The sequence below is a fragment of the Pan paniscus genome, chromosome 3, assembly GCF_029289425.2.
Source record: "Pan paniscus chromosome 3, NHGRI_mPanPan1-v2.0_pri, whole genome shotgun sequence".
NCBI classification, from domain to species: domain Eukaryota; kingdom Metazoa; phylum Chordata; class Mammalia; order Primates; family Hominidae; genus Pan; species Pan paniscus.
In genome coordinates this window covers 31,010,230-31,034,967 of record NC_073252.2, presented here as the reverse complement: position 1 = coordinate 31,034,967, position 24,738 = coordinate 31,010,230, and the positions used below count along the sequence as shown (strand labels likewise).

General features: G+C 35.1%; 1 protein-coding gene across 7 annotated transcripts in view; it reads right to left on the bottom strand.

The window, feature by feature from the left end:
• PCDH7 (protocadherin 7) overlaps positions 1-24,738 on the bottom strand; it is a 428,766-nt gene that overhangs the window by 347,008 nt on the left and 57,020 nt on the right. The window contains exon 2 of one of the 7 annotated variants that reach the window (XM_034958420.3): positions 9,433-11,263. The exons of the other annotated variants lie outside the window; for them this stretch is intronic. Coding sequence (XP_034814311.1) covers positions 11,186-11,263 — 78 coding nt within the window. The 3' untranslated portion in view covers positions 9,433-11,185. Of the gene's footprint in view, positions 1-9,432; positions 11,264-24,738 lie in introns of those variants that run through there. 7 annotated transcript variants of the gene reach the window in all.

The following is a 24,738-nucleotide window of genomic DNA, read 5'->3' as shown; positions in this document are numbered from 1 at the left end:
CATGATTTGTTACAGATTCATGTGATTCGTGACATATATGTATATAAACGTGTATATTACCTCAACTGTAAGACCCAGAATTTAATATTTTCTTAAAAATGTGATAAACTCAACATCTAGTATATTGTAGGAGCTCTGTAAATATTTATTGCATGCCCCCAGAAAACACGTAATTTTCCAATTTACAGCATCAAATGAATTCAACCATTGTTTAGTAAGCAATCTAGTAATCTACTATAAGCAAGGCACTTTGCGAAGAACTGGGAAAGAAGGATAGGTAAATATGAACTACACCAGGATCTTCCCAGTGAAGACATTATGGTGTGATAAAGAAATACACATATATATTCACTAGCATGCACACAGTATTCCATTATTAAAAGTAGGAAGTGGGCTGGGCACGGTGGCTCAAGCCTGTCATCCCAGCACTTTGGGAGGCCGAGGCGGGCAGATCACGAGGTCAGGAAATCGAGACCATCCTGGCTAACACGGTGAAACCCTGTCTCTACTAAAACTACAAAAAAAATTAGCCGGGCGTGGTGGCGGGCGCCTGTAGTCCCAGCTACTCAGGAGGCTGAGGCAGGAGAAAGGTGTGAACCCGGGAGGCGGAACTTGCAGTGAGCTGAGATGGAGCCACTGCACTCCAGCCTGGGTGACAGAGCAAGATTCCGTCTCAAAAAAACCAAACCAAACCAAACCAAACCAAACCAAACAAAACAAAACAAAACAAAGTAGGAAGTGGTCGGGCCTGGTGGCTAACGCCTGTAATCCCAGCACTTTGGGAGGCAGGGGCGGGCAGATCACCTGAGGTCAGGAATTTGAGGCCACCCTGGGCAACATGATGAAACCTCATCTCTACTAAAAATATAAAAATTAGCCGGGCGTGGTGGCATGCGCCTGTAGTCCCAGCTACTTGGGAGGCTGAAGCACGAGAATTGCTTGAGTCCGAGAGGAGGAGGTTGCAGTGAGCCGAGATCGCACCACTGCACTCCACCTTGGGCTACTGAGTCAGACTCCATTTAAAAAAAAAAAAAAAAGAAAAAGCGCCAACAACTTAATAATTAGAAAAAGCTCAGTAAAAGAAAACGGCAGGTAGGATTTACTCATGTAAAATTAGAAAGAGAATTGCAGAAGAGATAACAGTAAGGATTAGGATAAGCTAGCAGGGAAGTGCAAAGCACGTAAAAGCCTTCGAAAGTTATAAGATTTAGTTGGAAAATAGAGTTCTAGAAGAAGAACAGAAAGTAAAGTGGGAAAGGGAGTTTAAAACCAGAGTAATGTGATTCTAAATCAAGACATTTAAAATTTACGTATTAAAAGCAAACTGGCACTGGATATATCTGAGCACACTCAAACAAGAAGTAAATTGTTCTGTCCTTGCAAGAATCTGAGGCAGCAGTGTATGGAATATTTTAGCCTTCTATGTAATATCTGAATCCAGTATACATAATTTGTCCACAAACTGTAATATCAGATCAACTAAGCTCTTCAGGCCTAACCATGATCTGTTGTATTTCATAGTTTTGATCAGTTACCACAGCAGTACATAGAAAGAGAGAACTCTTGCTTTTTTAAAGAACACCTATTTCCATGATACAATATTACTAGATGGCACAATAAGTGGAATGACTGCTAATAACAGTCATCAGGGCTTATCAATTTCAAATTCAGACTAAACAGTAAATAACGGTGACTACTGGGGAAGTCCGTTAGGCCCCCTACTGAGAAGTAGTCAATCTAAAGATCCAACTGTAATATATCTTTGAAAAACCAGTTAATAAGAAAAACTGCAGTAAAATATTTGAAGAAAACTGAAATAAAGCAATCCTAAACTTCACAGTTAAACAAAACTGAATGGCAAGAAAAATGATGTAGCAGCAGCTGAGAAGAGAATGTCAAGGTTTTAAAGGGATTTCTCGTAGACACAACAGCCTGACACCTTTTATCAATATAATTCCAAATATTCAAAAAAATGAAAATGGAGGTGAGAATATGAACTTACCTAATTACTCTGCTGAAGTCTACTAGAAGATAAATAAACTTGTTACATATTTTTTCGGTGTTTGTTTTAATAAATAGTTTCTATATTAAAAGACAATATAGAAACTCTTATTCTCACAATTACAACTCAGTGTGTGCATTGATCATTAATCATTTTTAGTATATTCCCATTTACAAATATTACCATGTTTTATGGGCACGTTTATATATTCTAAACAATTCAAAAACATACCTTTTCAAAGTCTTGGTAAACAGCAAGTGTATTTATCAAGGCTGTGAAATCTATATCAATAAATAGCTCTAATAAGTTTAGACGCCTGCAAACATTTAGGGAAATTAGGGTTTAAAATCAGACACCCTTGCAATTCTCATCCCAGCCTAGTTAGTGACTGGTGTAAGACCTTTGGAAAATATGTGTTTGTTTTTAATAGCAGATTGCACCTAGATGCATTTACATACTTTGCTTTGCACTGAGACCAATTCTAGAATCTTAGCTCAATCAGTAAGTGAGTAGCTTTGTGACTTGTGTCACATTTCCAAGCCTTCTTTAACAACAGCTATTACTTACAGTTTCTTACTTTATGCCAGGAAGTGCTGTAAGTGTTATATATTATATTGTGTATGTCATATGTAAAATGTTCACTTACCCACATTTCCAAATAATGCCATCAGAGTGTGCTATTATCTTCATTTAAACACATAAGAGAGCTGGGTAAGGTAGGATTTGACTGTAATTCCAGCTACTCCGGAGGCTGAGGCAGGAATATTGCTTGAGCCCAGGAGTTCGAGTCCAGCCTGGGCAACATAGTGAGACCTCCATCTCAAAATGTATACAAATAAATAAACAAACACAGGAGAGATTAAGTAACTTCCCCAAAGTCTCAAAGACTGATCCATATCAGTGCTCTAAATAATTTGCCTTTTAATTTATAAATTATATATAGGTTTAAATTATATATTTTCATAGAAAATCCAAGAGGGAGGAAAAATAGTAATTTAAATACTCAATAAATGGATTTAAATTGAAAGATCACTCTCAGATCAAATCATTATCACTTAACTATCATACCAAAAATAAAACTGCAACTTTCTGATTGTCTAATAATATTCATGCCATCAAACTACAGAGAAATGTAGGTATCACACATCTTTGTGTTTGTCTCAACAAAAATGTCTATTGGATTTTTTTATCACAAATTACAAATTTATTCTTATTTTACAAAATAGAACTTTCAATTGATTGTATTAAAAATTTTAAATGTATAATTTTTAGATACTTTGTATGTCATTTGCCAAAAATCCCTACTAAACAAAAAGTGAGCCTTTGAATTTATGTGTTCAACAAAGAAAAGAGACAAGGAAAAAAAAATTAAATGTCTCCCTTCTTATAAGGTTTTGCATAACAATGAAATTAGATTTCCATAAATACACAGTTCTGTGTGCAATGAATTATCTGTGAATTATGTAACAATTCTAAAGAAATTCCAAATGATATCTGTAGATTAACTGCCAAAAGAGGCTATGGAACAATTTTTAAGAGGGGAAATAAGAGTCCTCTGCAGACCTACTGTATTATACAAATTCAAAGGAAACTAATAGTTTAATTATACAGTCCTAAAACAGGAGGCCAACAGCTTCCAGTGATTAACAAAGCAAGCTTGACAGAATCTTTGGATATCAGATCTTTAAAATGTTTTATTTTTTGCATGTTTTGAATAGTAAGCAGCATAAAATGAAGAGAAAAACACCTTCAGGAGGTTTGCTGTGTTTTATAGTCCAATATTCACAACCGTTGTGGCCATTTTTTATGCTGTTGCAAAATGGCAGAACCAATCTTCTGGCAGATGACTGTCTTTGGCTCTGCAGAAACTTCTATCTCACATGATAAAGACAAGCACACACAATCTGAATGTGTTCTCACTGGGGAGGGGAGGAGAGGAGAGATGAGAGAATTCTTTTATGTCCTGCAAGCAACAAATGACTTCTAAGGTGCATATTTCTTTTCCTCAGGTCTGTCCAAAGGCAGAGTTCCATTGTGACTCTCCAGAATGCTGTCCTTTGTAAGTAATTTCAATGGCCTTAATAGACTCCTATGAATCACATTATTATTCAAAACCATGATTACCTTTATACATATCTTCTATGTTTGTTCCCAAAATAGTGAAAGGTACTTCTTTATCCAAGTGAATCCTCTGGGCATTGATTTGTGGTCATTTGGAATTAAAAATGTAGTTCCTTTAACGCTATTGCACACATAAGTACATATGCTTCGAGTTTGTGGAAGTCTTTCATACCATCAAAATGCCTTTTTTAAAAAATATGTTCTGAATTCAGGAACAAAGTATATGTGTATTCTCATGTTTTAAAGTCAAGAATTATATTTAATTCTGCTGGTATGTGACACAGCCATCAACAATTCTGCAGCTTTTTCTTTCTTTCTTTTTTTTTTTTAATTGTCTTCACTAAACCCGTTGGGAATACAATGGCTTAGGTCACAACATGAAACATCATGCTAATTAAAGTGCTAATTAACTGGTATAAGAAATAAATTGCATGAAATAGACTGTTGTATTACTTTGTTTTAACTTTTGTGTCATTTCAGCTTGGTAACTACTAATTTAGAATCTTCTAATCATGCTCTTTAATCCAAATGTTAATCTCAAATGACAAGAGCACAGTTACTAAGTAGTAGTGCAAGATACATATTGTATTTCTTCCTAGTATTAAAGTGGGCTATTGAAAAATAAAAAGATTCTGTGTTTGCCTTCTCCTTGGTGTTAATCTGAATACAATCACTCTTAAGGTAGGACTAATTGGAAGTAAGCCTCATAAACATTTTCACAAACTTCTCAATCTAAATAGCAAGGCGTTTATGTGACTGTTCATCAAAGGATTTTTATTTAAAAGGCCCACGTGATAAATTTGATTATTTCCTTAATATTACCAGTGTCTCTTAACATGTAATTTGTATCAATTACATAACTTTAACAATCAGGTTTCAATTTGGGGTTGAAAAAATGGCATACTTTTTTATGTAATAAGTATGCAGGGTTTTTTAAAAGTCAACCAGCAGAATGTTAGAATACTGTACCCACTCGAAATGTATTATCGGGAGGCAGCCAGTTTCCGATCTTTTTGGAATGCACATACCAAATGTCTGCTTCTTTCATAAGTCTGACACATAGGGGAGAAAAAACTCATGCCGACCCGCCTTTAACAGCTAGACACACAGAAAAGAAAGATTAGAGACCTGGATCCCCCTCGGCTCCTACTGAGATAGAATTTTCACTGACACAATTGAGCAGTAGCAATTAGAAAACAGACTGAGCTGTACCTGATCTCAGAGCTCCAATCTCTTAAAATTGGAAATGTTAATTTTTCCCCTAACATCAAACCATATAGGCTAAGACGTTCATTTTGAATCACCCTAATTTTAACTCTTCATTAGAACTTCAAAAAAAAGCAGCTTAAGATAGGTTATTATGGTGATATTAACATCCATAAAAATAGAGTAGCCAGCCCTTTCATAAAATCTGTAAAAATTATTGAGATTTCTCATCTAATGAAAATCTGAAATTGGCTTTGTTTTTTTTTTCTGATGTTCAGTTGCTAAACTACGATATGAAGTCAAAATATAACTTTCTCATATTTTCACACATGATACTATGTACTCCAAGACCAGAGGGCCATTTCTGAGAGCAACATTTTCCAGTCACGATTATTAATTAATATATTTCTTTCAAAAAGTAGTTTCAAACAAGCAAAACTGAACATTCTCAATGGTTGCTCATTTTATCTTCTCCAAAATACTCTTAGTTAACTATTTCCAATGAAAGCTACTGACTTTTCAGATATTAAATGTTGTCCAGTTCAATTAAGCAAGAATTTTTGTTTCTGTTCATACACTGAAATCTTATCACTTAATAAACACAGCACATTTGCTATTTAATGAAACACTTTTGAAATAAAATCCTCATGAAATATAATAGACACATTAAATATTTGCAAAGAATAACAACTATTTGTGAAATGGTTATCATAATCAGTATTATCTTTTTATGATAATATGACAATTTATAATTCTTAGGTTTCATGATTCTTATGCTACTAGTAGTCGGAGGAACTTGTATATACCCTTATGACTGTGGATAAAGTGATTTTCAAAAATTATTCTTCAACCTTTTTGGAAACTTTCATCATTGGTTTGTGACAGAGATTTGATTTTGGCTTTCACAGTTTCCTTTCACTTGTCTATGCCTGAAAAAATTACAGCTCACAGAGCTATAAGATTTGAATTATATTTGAATTATAGCAGACCAGAAACTGGAGAACTTGTATCTGCTGAATTTTGCTGAGTTTCACACAATAGCATATAGAGAATATTGAAGGATCAGGGTTATCTTTTCCATAGGCATTTCACCTTTTGACAATGACATTGGGTTTATTTTGGCCCATGAACATCTAAGTCAGCAACTACTACACTCTAGTCATATGTCAAGTATAGAAACAACAATAAGAAAATTAATAATTCTGGCATTTATTGAATTCTTCTTATACTGGCCACACGTAGGCTGGATTAATCTAATCAACAGTCATAAATAATTTATAAGGTAAATAGTAAATATTGTTAATAACTTCATATAAAATATGAAGAAATGGAGACAGTAAGATGTAATTTGTCCAAAGTTCACTCAACTTGTAAATGTATGAACCACGTTTCAAACCCAAGCAGGCTGAATTCCAGACACTGCACTCTTAATCACTATGATATTCTGCCATTTAGCACATGACATTGTAACAACTAGCCTGCATGGATGGCTGTGACCCCATTAGGCTGTGAACGCTCCCTGTTCAAAGAATGCAGTTGCCATTTTCCTCATTCCATCTAGGTTCCAGTGGCAAGAAACTCATTTTCAAAATGTTTTTTGACACAAATTATACATATATACAGGAACATACGTTAAGCCCACAAAGCAGGTAAATTGGAAAAGAATTTCCCTTTTTTTCTGTCTACAGCATGTATTTATTTATTTATTGGTTTTTGTTTGTTTTGTTTTGTTTTTTTGAGACAAGGTCTCTCTCTGTCATTCTTGCTGGAGTGCAGTGCTGTGAACACGGGTCACTGCAGCCTTGACCTCCCAGGCTCAAGCAATCCTCCCACCTCAGCCTCCTGAGAGCTGGGACTACAGGCACCTGCCACCACGCCCGGCTAATTTTGTTTTTTACTTTTTGTAGAGATGAGGTCTCACTATGTTACCCAGGCTGGTCTTGAACTCTTAACCTGAATTGATCCTCTCACCTTGGCCTCCCAAAGTCTGAGATGACATGCATAAGCCACCATGGCCAGTGCTGTCTACAATATTTAAAGCAGATCTTCTATATCAGATTTCATCTTCATCCAATATTTCTGTATGCTAGAACTAATGAGTACCTTTCCCATCTTAAGTCATGCAAGTTGAATCCATCAAGCTACTGGATATGTGATTTAAGGAACCACAAAATTCCTCTCTGCATCCCTAGATAGTTCTCAATTTATTAATTACTATTTGGCATCAAAGCTCTGAGGCCCTCCTGTTGAGTGTGACCTCTGGACTCAAAGTCCAGTTCCACTTCCTGCTAGTTCTGTAGCTTTACAAGTTACTGAAACTCTGTGTATCTCATTTTCCTCATCTGCAAGATGGGTATCATGAACATAATAGTATCTTCTTCAGGAGGTTAATAAGAATATTAAGAGAGCAATGAATATATCGCCTCTACAGAATTGACTCAGTAACTTAAGTTTCAAAAGTCATCAGAGAAATATTAGAATCAGTTCACCTAAACTATATTTACCAAACAGGGAAGTGAAATAATAGCATTCAAAAAAATAACAAGAACTAAAACCAAAAGCAAGGTTTTGATCCTTAATAGCACATTTTGGATTTTGTTTTATATTTTAGTGACATTTTTATTCATGCGAGTCCAAATCTAATGATGGATTCTGCACATAAGTTTTCAGTTGGTGATTCTCATTCACAGCTGTTCTTCTGCTGTAGATAGCCATTTTCCTTGAGCCAAGTTTAGTCTTCCTTTTCTTTTCCCCCAAAATAGAGGCAAGAGGAAAGGGTAGAAGGTTTATTTAGAAACAGGGGGACATAAGAGAGATTTGGCAGGTGGAAGTCTGCAACTCTCTCATCTAATCCTCTAAGGAAAATAAGGAATTAATGGGACAAAATTAAATTTCCTTATCTCGGTTTCATCAATGGCCAGAAATTCACCTAAATAAAAAATTCAGTGTGACCAGTGCTCTAAATAAGGCTTCCTGAAGATTATCCACCACACCTTTGGGATTCTGAAAGTGACACTATTTTGCAAGTCAGCATGCTTCAGAGAAGGGAAAAAAAACCCTCTATACATGCTTTCATTTTGCTTCCTACTGGTTCCCTGACCTTTCACAGTTGGAGTAGTAGCAGGAAACTAAAATAAAAGCACTATTTTCTGTGTGAGGCACTTTGCAAGTAAACATTAATCGTGAAATTAAAAGTCACAAGACTTTCTGCCTGTTGCTTCTTCTAAAGCAGAGAGTTACTATTAGATGAAAGAGCCTACAGCAATAAACATCAGGGGCTAGTGTTTCCTTCTCTTCTGAACTCAATCAGGCTGATCCAAGTCCAGAAATGCCTTTGAAGTCAAGGAAACCTTCATGTGCTGATCAATCCTTGCAGGGGTAAAGAGCAAGAAAAACTGGTTCTTGCACTTTAATATTCTGCCAGGCAATGCATTCAACTCGATGCAGAACAAAAAGGTTTCCTCTGTTACAAATTCAGTGATTTTGTACTTGGGTACTGCTTGCTTCAGTTAACTTAGGGGGGGACCTATTGATCCCAGAACACGATAACTTATACCTCAGTACATATTTCCCTTAGGTTAAACTAATGGTGAGGTAGCAACAACTGTCAATTCATACTGTCCCTTGGTCTTGCGCTTGAGGTCAATTTAAGTGGAAACCAGCATGTGATTCTCTTAATATGAATGATCAATATTGATTATTAAGATGACGAATATTAAGGATCTGTTTGAAACATTTCTAAGTTACCAAAACCTTTGAAGTTAAGACTTAAAATTATCTTAAAAATGATAGTGTATTCCAAAACCCAGTTGAAAAGTCTGAATACTCGTGAACTCAAAAAATGTATCCCTCATGTCTGGCTGTTTAGTGGCACAGCAAAATTTGACATCTAGACTTCTAACTTGTTCAGAGTGTTTCTCTCCACACACTCTCATAATTAACTCAGTCAAATCTTTTTATCTTAAGTGTCTAAGATAAACTCTTTTCTCTCTATTCGTAAAGCTGTAGAGAGTGTATTCTAAAAGCCAGCAATATGAACCTATTTTATGTCCCATTATCTTTTAAGAGACTGTTAAAATAGGAAATATAGGCATTTTATAAAGTAGTTTTTTTATTATTTTGGTCACAAAAAATATTCAATACAACAGAATTATACAGTTTGTTGGCTTATAATTTATTATAGTATCATAAATAAGGACAAAAATCCCTGTAATCTTATAGATAGGGTACTAACTGCAGTTGATTGTCACATAGAAAGAAGAGGTAAAAATTTTAACTATAAAGTCAATCGGCAAGATAAAAAGAAACGAGTACAAATAGCGGAGAAGAACAGTTTCAAAATTATTATGGCACACGGTGACTACACAAAAACATGTCAGTCTGCTTTAAATATTCACTATCTTGTTCATGTTGATATATCATTACTGGTTATATAATTTAGGTTGAAGAAAAGTGGGGGAAAGCACATGTAACTTATTGGTAGAATTAAAAAGTTATGGTTAGAACACAGATATTTCCCTATTTTTTTCTATAATAGCACCCATGATTCACATCCTGCCGCTATGTGAGACAGCCTGAAGGAGGACACTATGAGTTTCCAAGTGTCTGCAGACTAATTTCACATGAGCCTACTCTCATTATTTTCAGGCATTGGTATTGTCTTAATTTAAATGGCTCAATTGCATTAAATAATATATTTAATTGGCAAATTGTTGAAGTAGTCATTCTATTTTAAAACTGCTTCCTTTGTGAATAATAATCTTTACTAATGATAACAGAATGGCTTAAGACAGTTTACTCTACCTCTTTACATTCCAGGTAACAAACCAAAGTGCAAATGCTAATCATTAAATTTTACCTCCTTCCACTTGTACACACACACATAAATGCATACACATACCCTCACACCCATACAAAAATTAGACTTTATACAGTATCTTCAATTGAGCAAGTAACTGTAATGCAAAGAGGTACTTCCAGCATGCAATTCATCCTCAATAAATTTTAAAAGGCCCTCCTCTGCATATATAAATGCGTAGGATCACAAATTTAAAAGGACAGTTTCTTATTGATATAATGGCCATACATTCCTTGAACACTTACATAGTTAACCCCAAATTCAGTTGGAAACTGTGTAAAATGTCTGTGACATATACTGTGATCTATCTTCTGCTTTTACACCGTCATAAATTATGTTTCAACAAGTGTAATAATTGCCTAAATTTTACTTCCTCTCGTGTTCACTAGATTCTCACTTTCCCTGATTGGCAGTAGTATTTCTTCTTAATGCGTTATTAAATAGCATTGAATTGTCTAATTTTCTCGGATTTCAATCCTGAGGTATACATTTCCATTTTCTTTGTTGATCTAGCACAGACTCAGGTGATTTCTATATAATGCATCCAATTAGTTCAAACAAGGCAAATGAAATCACATATATACTAATCTCCACATTATTAACTATAAACAGTAACAAGATACATATCCACACTCTTTGCTTGAGTCCATTCAAGTGCAAACTGAAGAAAAAGAATTTCCTGTTCTTCTTTTCATACTCCTGAGTATGGCGATATCTGATTCTGTTTCTCCACAGTAATTGATAAGATTGCAAAACCTCTCTCTCACATCCCTCCTTTATTCCATATTGAGAGCTTGATTTTTTTCACTGGTTTAAAAAGCACAGTTTGATTCCTTTTTGCAGAGATCTTATTTTAAAGCCTTTTTTGTTTTCTTCAAACTCAAAGCTTCATTTTAATCAGTTAGTGATCCTGCCCCTTGGGAATCGATTTCTTTTTACGCAAGACAAATCCAGGTCTATTAGGATCCAACATATTGAGTTGGAACACTGCATATATTTCACTTACGAGCACATACATTCATTTTACACGATTCCTCAATGTGGCCAGAGGGGTTCATGGTCTGCACTGTATCCACCTATAAAAAATACAAAAATATATGTCTGCTTTACAGGGATGTGAGTAGGGTTTTGCCAGCCTAGTTCCAAAGCTTGGCTGATAGTATTCTTTCCTTCTTTAAGATGTATTTGCAGTAGCCATAACGTCTTTCAGAAGCCATAGAGACATAACAATCCTCACTACAATTAACAACCCTGAGGCATCTAAATCAATACAGCTGGCTAATCTCAGGAATGCTATCTCTGACAAGAGATGTTTGCATGGTATAAGAAACACTGCATTTAGTGTGTTTCAGAGTTTAAGCTTTTCAAGGCTATGAAATGTCAAAAGAGGGCTGGGGGAGTGTTGTTTGCTTTCTTTATATTACAAATACAAATAAGAATGAAATGGTAACTTTGCTGTCAGTGCTTTTACAACTTGCACATCCCTAAGATCTCAGAGATGTGAGCTTGATCTGAATGTTCACACCCTTCCAAGTAGCTCTAGTCTCTTAATGCAATCATTAGACAGCTCACTTTCTCTACAGAAATCGGGGCAAGTTATATGCTATCAACAAATGGCCTGCTAATCTCTGGTCAAGGATGAATTATGCCCCTTTTCAAAGTCATGACTGTAAAAGCACAATGTTTCCCAACTTTGTTTCTAGTTTGGAAAAATAAAAGTTATGATAAAAACTCCTTCAAAATATTTTGATGCTAATGTCAGTTTTAAATAGTGTTAAATATTTCTCTGAACTTGAGCCTGACCAACAGGTCAATTTCTACTTTCGGTGCCAGAAAGTATACAAAGTGTCTTTTTCCAATTCGATGGTGGTGCAATTGATGTTAGTAAAATCTTAGTAAGTCTGAATATTGCCAAAAAATAATAATAAATCACTTTCATAGAGTAAACATGGTACATTTCACTGCCCAAAGTGCTTATTTTTAAGAATTAGGATCAGAGAAGAGAAATATTCCACTTAATTTCCAATGTAACAATGCATCAGCACACTAGAGTCAAAGTTAGAAAAGAAATTAATGACTTATTTCACTGAATGTTGGACCAACTTATTTGTGAAAGTAAATGGTGTAATAAAACAAGTAATGACTAACTTTAAAATTAATCGTTTAGAGAACAGAAAATGCATTAAAATGCTCTGACAGTATATTATCAATATTAGCTGTATAAAGTTAAGCAGCATTAAAATATGTCTTAATTTTAAAATTTAAATGGTGTCTTCTTCTAGAAATAAAAACAATATCTTTTTGTTTCTCTAGCAATAGCTTTAAAAATTAATATATATGGGGATATTCGGGCTAATTACATAAAGCAAAACACATTTACCAAGGCATCTATAAGTGAATCTTTATGATTTAAATTGTAAGTTTCAGAAAGTTCATGTTAATTTACACAAACCATATCACTGCACATTTAATTCTAAAATTCCTTATACACAGAGGAAAGCTAAATATTTCAAAGTTTCTGATATCGTGCGTTATTTACTAACCAACTAAAACTACCTTAAAGTAATGTATACCAGGACCACATTAGATTTTCCTATTATGCACTTTTCTTATATATGATATGATTCCATAGCGGTTATCAACTATTTAACTATTTTTGTGAAGTTATTCATTTAATTATCACATTCTATACAAGGCTACCATGTGGTCTATGAAGGCAAATATCATGTACTTTCTGTTTCTTTTCAGTGTTTTTGGTACATGTTTGGTTGCCCTGAAAATTGGATTAATGAATACATGCATATTTGGAAATAACCAATTAGGGAAATCGTATTACTTGTTATATCATAGTATCACATATGTAATTTTAATATTTTGAAATCACAAGGTTATCTTTGACTTTCTATTGTTTATCATATTTTAGATTGTGGAATACACCTCTTGCAAACTATAGTAAATGCTCTTTATTTTGCTAGCATCCCCATTTTGCCCCTTTTTTCCCCATCTCTCTCTTAAATTTAGTCTAACAATCTAAAATTTCATTAAGCTTCTCTTGTTAATTCTTCTCCTATAATAGTATTTCTCTTCTTTTCTTAAGCGAAAGATACTATGTAAAATTTTCTGCAAGGTTTTTAATAAATAAATAGATAAGAAAAACATTTTTTTAAAAAAATAGGAAATTATAGGTATCAAATGTTTTAATTTTTATTTTCAGGACCTGATTTACACTTTTAACTTAAAAGCATCCCCAGGAATATAATGCATTTAAATGTTACATTAATCATATTGCTATGCAGCATAATGAAGTCCACTTATTAAAATGTTATCGAGGAACAGAAACTCTCTCATTTCATATGTTAACTACATAAGAACAGGCTTCTATTTTTGTGGTTTAAGCTGTGATGTGCTCAACAAATGCAATGGTGTACTAATACTCACCTGTCACTAAAGCCAAAAGAAATAGGTACTTTTCTCACCATTAAAGATTAAATGTTTAGAAACAAAAAGTGCCTATCTTGAATCACTTATTGAGTTTATACACAACTACTTAGGAATCACCATTCTGAAAATTGTCTTTGGTAAGGGTCAGAGTAGAACTGGATGTTACCAGGATGTGTTGGTTTTGATTTGAATCAGCTAATTAAAATGGCCCTGGAAGCAATTTTCAGATCACAGACACTGAGGAGATATGCTCTAATAAATCAGACCAAACCAATCTTTCAGTCAAGTCCAATTCAGCTGAAGTTGTATAGACATGGCCTTTGTCTTTGCCTTTCAACCTTTCTCCTGGATTTGTTCTATCACTCAGGCAACAAGTCACACACACACACACACACACACACACACACACACACACACAAATGCAGATGAAGCCACATCATTCCTTGAGCAGCTTCTACCAGGTTATCTCTGTGTCTCACTCAGCTTCCATTTCGTACCCCAGAGGCTAAATTAAGCTGAGAAATTTACTTAAAAAAATCAGTAAAATGTTCACTTATATAAAAGCTATATTGTTTACCTTCTCCAGACCTCCTTGGCCAACAATAGGTAACTAGTGCTAGGAGAAGAAAACTGAATTATGCAGAGAATTGGAAAAGAACTCAGACCTCAGTACAAGAACACACTGCACACCCACACATAGGAATAAACCTGTCCTTTATCTGTGACCCTGAAAAACTTCAAAACCACAGACAGGGAAATATATATATTTTAAAAGAAACAGATGTCTGTTTTTCTTCTTATTTTTATTAGGTATGCTTCAATACTAAATCATGCACTATGTAATTGGTGTAGATTAAGTACAAGTATCTGTTGAATGTGTTTGCATATAATTGGCAATACGTAAAATGATTCCATGAATATTCATTATCTTTTTCCTTGTCTAATGTTCAAATCTAGGGAAAAATAAAAAGTATGATATAAAACGCAGAGTATGGTCCATGACCCAGAAAATCAAATTGATGTTAAGTTTCCACAGTCTAACAACAGGAAGTTGATGTTAATTTTTAGAGCATAAATGCATAATAGAGGAGTTGAACCATTGGTTAAGAATAACCAGTGTTATTATTAACATTGAAAAGTTTATTGGTTTTTTTTCTTTTTTAATACTAGGAAACCATTTGAAATGAAAGACAGGACATAGAGTGAACATGGGATTTAGGAAAGTGGAGGACTATGAGAAAGACAATTTTGGTTGGTATTTTGGTATTTCACTTTCTTCTCATTTATACAAATGATATATCAAAAACCATAAATGACAATAATTATTAATTACTGTGACACTTGTATAGATGTTGATGGGGCTCAAGAAACACCACCCCAAAATATGGTACCTTGGCATTTGAGAAAACGGCAGGAGCAGGAAAGCCAACTCTCACCTTCCCCTTGCCCTTCTCCCTTGAAGCAGGTCATAAGACCCTCATTCGAGAGGTGCCCTCCATATACTCGAAGGAAAGGAACATCCTTATCTTTGAAGACACAGTGCCACACAGAAGAATCTGAACAAATAGGCCTTGCTAAGTTCCCCTCAGTTTATAGACATTAAACCACATCTCTTTTGTCCAATCATACTTTTCTATGACTACCCACGTCTTCATCAAACCCAAGCATAAAAACATATGTTTACTTATTTCTTTGGGTCTTCATTTTTTAATGAGGGCTCCCATGTCATGGAAAACTTATATTAAATAAATTTGCATGCTTTGCTGTTATTATTCTATCTTTTGTTACGGGTGCCTCAGCTATCAATCTAGCAATGGTTAAGAAAAAGAAATCTTTTCTCTCCTACAATGTTTATTACAAGACTGCATTTAACTATCTAATTTAACCTCAAAAAGTCCCTGTAAAGTAGGAATAATATTTTTCTCATTTTACACTTGAAACAGAAGCTCAGAGTGTTTAATCTTCTTATGTAAAATCACACAGGTAAGTGGTAGAATTAGGGCTCAAATCAAATAGGTTCCCCTTACATTATGTTTCCTCACATTTATTTTTTTAAATCCAAGTTCAAATCTTTTTAAAATAGACAGCAAAGTTATCATTGTAGATATCTCCATTTTTGGCATGTTTAAGAAAAAATAAGCAAACTTATACAAGTTTCCTAAACTAATATAAAAAAAGTGTTAAGAAGCTCAGTTCTAGAAACTTCCATATATATCATACTCTATCATGATTATTTAAATTCACAAATATATATTCTATCATAATTATTTAAATAGATGCATACATATGAAGCAACTTCTACATACCTGAAAGTTGTCTAAATTGCAACATGAAAAAGAATTAATTAAAAGACTCATTCTATCCAATCAAAGAAAGGGAAGTCTATACCCATTTACATAAGTTAGAGTATACACACACACGAAGGCCATTAGCGCCGTTTGAACTATACTCTTAAAAATAAGTATTTTAGTCAGTGAGTCAACCACTGATTAGCTACATAGGAAAAGGAGATAGAGGCCGGGCGGGGTGGCTCACGCTTGTAATCCCAGCACTTTGGGAGGATGAGGCGGGCGGATCACCTGAGGTCGGGAGTTCAAGACAAGTCTGCCCAACATGGAGAAACCCCGTTTCTACTGAAAATACAAAATTAGCCGGGCATGGTGGCGCATGCCTGTAATCCCAGCTACTTGGGAGGCTGAGGCAGGAGAATCGCTTGAACCCAGGAGGTGGAGGTTGCAATCAGCCAAGATCACACCATTGCACTCCAGCCTGGGCAACAAGAGGGAAACTTCGTCTCAAAAAAAAAAAAAAAAAAATAGAGAGATAGAAAATATTATACGAATTCCTCATCATAGATACTTGGCCCTGACTTCAGAGTATAAATGATTTGGGAACTTACAAAAGAATGCCTTGGGGCCGGGTGCAGTGGCTCATGCCTGTAATCCCAGCACTTTGGGAGGCCGAGGCCGGCGGTTCACGAGGTCAGGACATCGAGAACATCCTGGCTAACACGGTGAAATTCTGTCTGTACTAAAAATACAAAACATTAGCCAGGCGTGGTGGCGGGCACCTGTAGTCCCAGCTACTCGGAAGGCTGAGGCAGAAGAATGGCCTGAACTCAAAAAAAAAAAAAAAAAAAAAAGAAGAACGCCTTGGGTTGGATAGCCAAACAATCAATGTTTCCTCACTGGCTGTTAAAATCATGGAATCCCAGGATTCATTAGAAAGAATACCATATGTATGTATCAGTCCAGTCATGTAAGAGGCATGGAAGGAAATACAAAGCACCATAAAACACAGTCCTGGTTCTGAGGAAACTTTTATTTATCTTTTGAAATGGTAAAACTATTTCTTATAGTTTTACTTACTTGGCTCTTTTTTTTTTTTTTTTTTTCTTTTTCTTACTTGGCTCTTACATTTTTCTCTCCAAGGTTACAATCTGCTTATATGTACAAAGTTGACAGGAAGATACAAGGTGAGGTCAGAAAACAGTGAGAGGATTTAGTTTCCCTGCCTAAACCAGAGATTTTCTTAATTCCACTCAGCTCCGTCATGAGCTGTTTTTCCTATTGTCTCTACTTAGCTGAAGCCTACATAAAATAGAATCGAGTATACTAAGAAAAAACAAACAAACATAACAAGGCTGTTCTGAACATCCTCAATTAGACGTACACAGACAAATTAATTCAATAACTATCAAAAGACAGAGTATTCAAATAAAACAACTATTTGTCAAGAGAATGCTAATGTAATTAAGTATGTAAAGATTGGTGCTCTAGAAGAGCCTGTTCTTCAATGTTAAATCATCTTTCTCTTGGTCCATACTTTTATTTTATTGTTTTTATAAAAACAACTATTTTATTTGTTTCTTGCTTTTTTTTTTTTTTCTTTTCGACGGAGTCTTGCTCTGTCACCCAGGCTGGAGTGCAGTGGCACAGTCTCAGCTAACTGCAACTTCTGTCTTCTGGGTTCAAGCGATTCTCCTGCCTCAGTCTCCTGAGTAGTTGGGATTACAGGCATGTGCCACCACGTCCAGCTAATTTTTGTATTTTTAGTAGAGATGGGGGTTTCGCCATGTTGACCAGGCTGGTCTTGAACTCCTGACCTCAGATGATCTACCTGCCTCGACCTCCCAAAGTGCTAGGATTACAGGCGTCAGCCACCCCGCCTGGCCAGAAAACAACTATTTTAAAGAAACACCCTTTCTGAATCAGGGAAGGATACAGATAACTACAAATAGACCATACCACTATGCACTATATAAGTAAAACATTAGAATGGATCCCAGCTTTAGAGTTCTAATTACATTTGGCCAAAGTTAAGAGTTAATTCATTTCCATTCTGAAGGCTCATAATAAAAACGTAAAATGATACAAACTTAAACTATCATTATTATCCTCTTCAGGCCATAATACCGGCCACCTTTGGAAACAAAAGCAGTATTGGCTGGTATTCATGTGCCAAGGCTGCCTGAGAGAAACAGAGACTAGATGCTAATGAGAAGATGAAGTGAATAGCAAGTTTGGCTGTCCTTAAATGACACTAAAATTGCAATCATGTGCCTAAAAAATTGAGAGCTACTTGGGGAGCCTTGAACACCCACAGAGAAGAGTAGAAAAATACAAAGTATTTCCAGGTGATTGATAAACCCACTAACAGTTTGATCTACTAAAAAGCAAATTAATTAAATGTCCAAGGAATTGAGACTTGAATTTGTAAATGTGAGATAGGACAAAATCAGAAATTACAAACAATTTCCTCTTTGTGAAAAATATGTTAAAAATCTAAGAACTGGCACAGTGATTCTATATGATCCCTTTGGTTGATAATACGTGAATTTCTAAGTTGAATATAACTATCTTTTAATATGATTTGTGGTTTACCAGCTTCAAAAACCTATGCTTTCTGACCATTAGAAAGTTCTAGAAATGTTTTCAGAAATACTTTTTGTAAACACTAAGACATTGATTTAAAGATTGATATGAACATATTTAAATATTGATTTTGGTACAAGAAAGACATTACATTACTATCTAATGTAGAAATATAATTTCAGAAATGAGACCAGGGGCTGGGCCTGGTGGCTCATGCCTGTAATCCCAGCACATTAGGAGGCAGAGGCAGGCAGATTGCCTGAATGTATAAGTTTGAGACCAGCCTGGGCAACATGGCAAAACCCCGTCTCTACTAAAAACACAAAAAAACAGCCGGGTGTGGTGGTGAGCACCTGTAATAATCCCAGCTACTCAGGAGGCTGAGGCAGGAGAATCGCTTCAACCCAGGAGGCAAAGGTTCAGTGAGCTGAGATTGCACCACTGCACTCCAGCCTGAACGACACAGAGTGAGACTCCGTTTCCATTAAAAAACAAACAAACAAACAAAACGGAGTAAGGAGGCCATTTGGAATCATTCTTTACAAGATTATTTACTTTACTAGTGATAATGCTGAAACCCAGAGAGGTGACAGGACATGTTCAATATAACATTGCAGACCTTAGATTGAAAGCAAATGTATTCACTCTCAATTCGGCTCTTTATTTCCACTGAAATTATGAGAATTATATCACAAAGACGTTGAAGATTTGGGGATGAGATTATTTAAACAAAGACTAAGTATCTCTAATTCCAGTAAAACCCAGTTGTGAAATGCAGGAAAGACAAATAAGTTACACCGGTATCCTTTTAATTTATAGCAAATTTTGCATTAATAATATCAGTTGGTTCATCAAAAAGAATAAACAGCAATGCAAAAATCCCAGCAAAATGTGTTAAATAAAAAAAAAAAAAATTCTTTGTAGTAAAGTTTCTGTGTGATGTGAGATGAATTTGCAGAATCTCCTTTTATTTTTGAAGAGTTTGAAAAAAATCATCATAATCAAAGTTACTTTAAGTCAAGCTTTGTCATAGTTTCATTTTAAATTTTGGGGGTATGGTTCCAATCAATATAGCATATAATTTTAATATGCACATTGTATGAAAAGCATTGAAAATCTTATACTTCAAAATAGGTCATAAGTCTTAAAATGCTTGATTACAAGGCAATATGGTTTTCTCAACAGAACAAAAAAAAGATTATTTGCTTCTCTTTTGCTCTTTCGTCTTATAAGTGCAGCGTGATGTATTAGTTTAATTAAAGTCTACCAAATTATCATAAGGATTTTATGTGCTACAAATAATTGGCTTTTTGTTCTCTGCTCACATTTTGTTAATGGAAGCAGAATTTTTTTTAATGATACTTAGTATATAAGATACCAGAACACTACAGGGAAGAAAGGCAAATGAGGTGTCTAATGAAGTGACCTTTGGCATCTTGGACTGGAAATAAAATGAAGACTGCACTAATGCAATGAAAAAGTCAATGTTTCCAAAGGGTTAAAAGGATAGATCATATTATGGCTCAAAGCCAAACTACACCTAGAATCCTACCATATATAAAAATGATAATCCTATTAACATGAAAAGCTGATAGGCTCTAAAATTAAGTAAAATGTACAAGCAAATAAGATTTTTTAAATGTATACTAGAATGAATCAATCGTTTTATGTGAAAGATTTAGGTTGTTATTCAGATAGAGTTATACTACCAGGTACCTCTTTAATAATAGGCAAATATAGCACACAAGTGAACATAGAATTAATAAATGTAACGTAGTAAATGAAAGTTGTTTCACAAAGTAACAGTACTAACATAACCACTCTTACTAAAGGTGAGTGGGAACAAATTATAATTAAAATATACAAGCATTTACATGGCACTGCTATTTCTAACAGTAATATAATAAAAGCTGAGAATAACCTCTGAACTTGAAATCAACCCACTGATTATAGAATCTGAAAATCAGAAACTACCAGTGACTCCCATATAGTGTGATTCTAAAGCACTTTACATAATATTCATAGGACATAAATGATAATCAGCAATGCTTCTTTTGTTAAAATTATGTGATCACCACTCATTTACTACTACCTTGAAAGAAGCATAATGTATGTATTACAGGATTCCTGAAATGTTTGAGCTTTTAATTCATCCTCTGAATTACTTTTTAAAAATTTTGTGCTGTTATTCTTGGCGTCAAAACATGTTAAGAGTTTCAATTAGTGATACTAACATTCTACTGAAAGTTTATAAGGTTTCAGGCTGATGTGCCAGGTCACTAGGAAGTAGATACTATCCAGTGACCACATTTCACAAAGAAGGAACTCAGGAACTGAGAAATTAACTTTCCCCAAATCACAGATCTAAAACGGCAGTATTGGAATTTTAAGCACAGGAAGTCTCACCCTGGTCTTTGTTCTCTTAAGTAGACTACACTCCACTGCCTTTCCAATGAGTGATTACATTGTTCTTAAAAGCAAGTTTTGTCAAACTTGTTAAACCTTTTCAAATGTACCTCAACACTTTTCAGGTAGGGAATATTACTGGGATTTTTAATATATCCATAAAAATTTGTATCTAGCTAACCTTAAGTTCTTAACTGAAACTCTCTCTCCCACTTACACACACACACACACACACACGCCACATATCAAAATTATAATCATATTTCTGAAGAACATCCAGTACGTGTACCTAATGATATACTCAAATGGTGTTAAGCCTGTAGGTTTTCCTCATTTCTTAAACTACCACTTTGTTCTTGTGAAATCTTATGACCTCAAAAGCCAAACTAAAAATTAAGCCAAGAAAATGATAGTCTCCCCAACTCGTGATACAGTTTTTTCGATGATAATTCTCTCATTGGTTGTCTCTGAAGAAACGGTCTCAGGAAGGAATGTTCCTCAGTGAGTACACATGCATACTTTGAACAGATATACTTGATTTACTTCATTTGTTTCAAGCCAAAGAGTGAAAGGGAATCTTTGACAAAACTGTCATCTTTAAAACATGGTGATATTTCATTTTCCCCTTCTGCACTATTTAGATTGCTTCGAACTGAAATGCTTCCAGCAGATCCTATGTCCAATTTTTCAAAGTTGTCACTTCCTAGCAAATCTGCTTAAGCAAAATATTTATGTTGTTAGAAAACAGAACAAACATACATTATAGACTACATTCCATTCTTCTTTGCAGGTCAGAGTCTTATTCAAGAATGGGAACTTGGAAGAACATGTGGAAATAAATTAGAAGATGACTATGATGGATTGGTTTAAGTCAATGAATGTGGTGTACCTCTGATTAGTTTCCAAAGATACACTTGGACTTAGTTCAGTATAGTTTTCCACATAATAATCATATAATCAAAATGTTATTTTCAATGCATTCACCAAAGGTCATAAAATTTAAAAGAACAAATCCAGAGGAAAATGGGACAATGAAAGACAACCATGGTTACTCTTCCTTAGTTCATGTCTATAGCAGCTATTATAATGTACTTGCCAACATTCTATGTCTTAGAGGGAAATGAAAAATCGCCAAGCGTTACACTTGTAGACCTCTGGCCTTTCTGAAATGTGGGCATCATAACTCATATCTTTTTTTTTTTGCAATGGAGTTTCACTGTCACCCAGGCTGCAGTGCAGTGGTGCAATCTTGGCTCACTGCAACCTCCGCCTCCTGGGTTCAAGCGATTCACCTGCCTCAGCCTCCCGAGTAGCTGGGATTACAGATACGCATCACCATGCCTGGCTAATTTTTGTATTTTTAGTAGAGATGGGGTTTCACCACGTTGGCCTCAAACTCCTGACCTCGTGATCCTCCCGCCTTGGCCTCCCAAAGTGCTGGGATTACAAGCGTAAGCCACCATGCCCATCCTATAACTCATATCTTATAATAGCTGAATGAGAGAAAGCACAACAGAAGCAAAATTCAAAATAATGATTACAAGAATCAATTGTATGAAAGGAAACAAAATTTGTCATTCTTAAGCAACTTCCAAATGTAAGAATAAATATGTTTGAAAGGTTCAGTGATGCTGTCTTGAAACATTACTCAATACCCTTAGTATAGAGTATACTTTCTGAATATACACACACACACTCACACACACACTCCAAGTTGTATATATTTAGATATACAATATTTATCATAGATGGAACTTATTCCCCTCTATGCATGATTACATAATGCTTGCTGAAATTAATCTTTTCAAAATTATGCACTAAAAATTACCTAAGACTTACAACTCCATCCATTACTTTAAAAAGCTAGTCATGTCTCAGCAAAACCCAAGACTGCTTATGGTGTACAATCTGAAACCCAATTCTCTCTCGGCACTTTAACAGTAGATCTGTCACCCTTTAACACCACAAAATCAATACCCTGGAATGTCATGGTTCTCTGATGGCCCACAAAGTCAAGGCATGATCAATTTCAACTTCCTTACTAGACAGAAATAGACTTAGACAAATAAAAGATTCCATTCAAGTTAAATTCAATAAAACAAAAGAATAAAGAAGGAGTCAAAGCTGTTAGAATTCAGTCCAACAAATTTACACTTAAATCTAAATCAATTTTTTAAGCCAACTAAATTGCACACATAGTCATAAGGTATGTATTATAACTTGTAAAAAGCATATGAATTACTCCAATCTATAGATTAAGAAATACTATCAATTAGGTATGTCTTCATTACATTTGGTAATAAACAACAGGAGAATGATGGCCTCTGAGTTCTATACTATATATCCCTAGAACATAAGAGCAGAAATCTTCTATTTCTTGTCATAAACTGTATATCGTACGTAGAACAGTCCCTGATGCAGAGTAAGCCCTTAATAAATATCTGATTACTCTATGAAAAGTATTGCATACTTTAAATATATCTGGCACGTAAACTCTATGAGGGCCAAGGGTCACTCTTTCTTGTTCACTGCAATACCCCGGCTTCTGTTGTGCCTAGCACATTAGCAGGCACTCAGTGAACATCTGCTGATTTGAATAAACAGAGGATTCTGCGGAATTTAAATGATAGACTTCAAGAATTTTTTTCTGTAATAAACACTTTATACACCAGTGGTTTTATTTTGCTCCAAAATTTTGACATACATAAACATAAAAACTTATTATTTAGTAATAGTTTAAAAAGCTAGGCCTAAGAGTTAAGAGGCATCGAGTGTGGTTTTGGTTCACTAACTTGCTGTGTAACTTTGCCTCTCCATGTCTCTCCAGTTTCATCTATGAAATGCAAAGGAAGGGTACAGAGAGAACAAGACGGTTCTCAAGTATCCTCTTGGGAATATGTAGGTATATACACCCTCCTGGGTATGGGTAGAGACAGGGATTCAGAAGAAATCAATGAAAGGGACTCTAGAGGTCAGAGAAAAGTCAGAAAGCAATCCTATTAAGAGACATAAAAGAAATTGAAATCACTCAACTGAGCAAAGAAAATGCTGAAAAAGCGTAACTGAAGCAAAACTACATGGGAGAACTTAGAAGCATGTGGTACCAAGATCTCAGGTGCTACTTCCAATCCCACTAAATGGAATATGGGATGGCCCATTCCTTTGTCTTCCAATGTCATAAAAATTAAAAAGAAAAACATTCACACTCCCATCTAGCTTGTCCCTAGGGGAAGCTGTGTGACATAATTATGACCAATAAGATATACAGAAAAATCTTTGGGAAGGGAATCCCTCCCAGAATAGAAAGGAAATGGGATGAAGTGAAGTTTTCCCTCAACTTTCTCCCCACCTGAAATAGGAACTTAGTGGCTGGAGAGACAGCAACCCTCTGGGGAATATGGTAATGAAAATAAAATATTTATGATGGTGGGCAAGAGGAAAGCAGCACCATGATTCTTCAGTGGAAGTTGTGGATGACTTCTAGAGTCTTGTATAAGGAAAACATAAACCCCTCATTCCACTCTGGTGAATCTATTTCTTGCAGCTGAGTGCATTCCTAAGCAATACATTCCCAAAAAAGAAAAAGAAAAAAAAATAGAAGGTTTATCCAAAAAAAGAGAAGAAAAACACAATGTATGATTATGAGAGGTCCATGATGCTACTAGCAGACACTAAATACAGGGCTGTAGGTGTTTTCGTCTGATCAACTACCATGTTTCACATACTTTTATATTGCTGACACCTTGCAGAAAGGAGACCACTTTCAAGTGTAAAATCTTTGAACCAGGAATCAGAAGTCATGGGTTTCCCTTCTGGCTCTTTCACTTAAA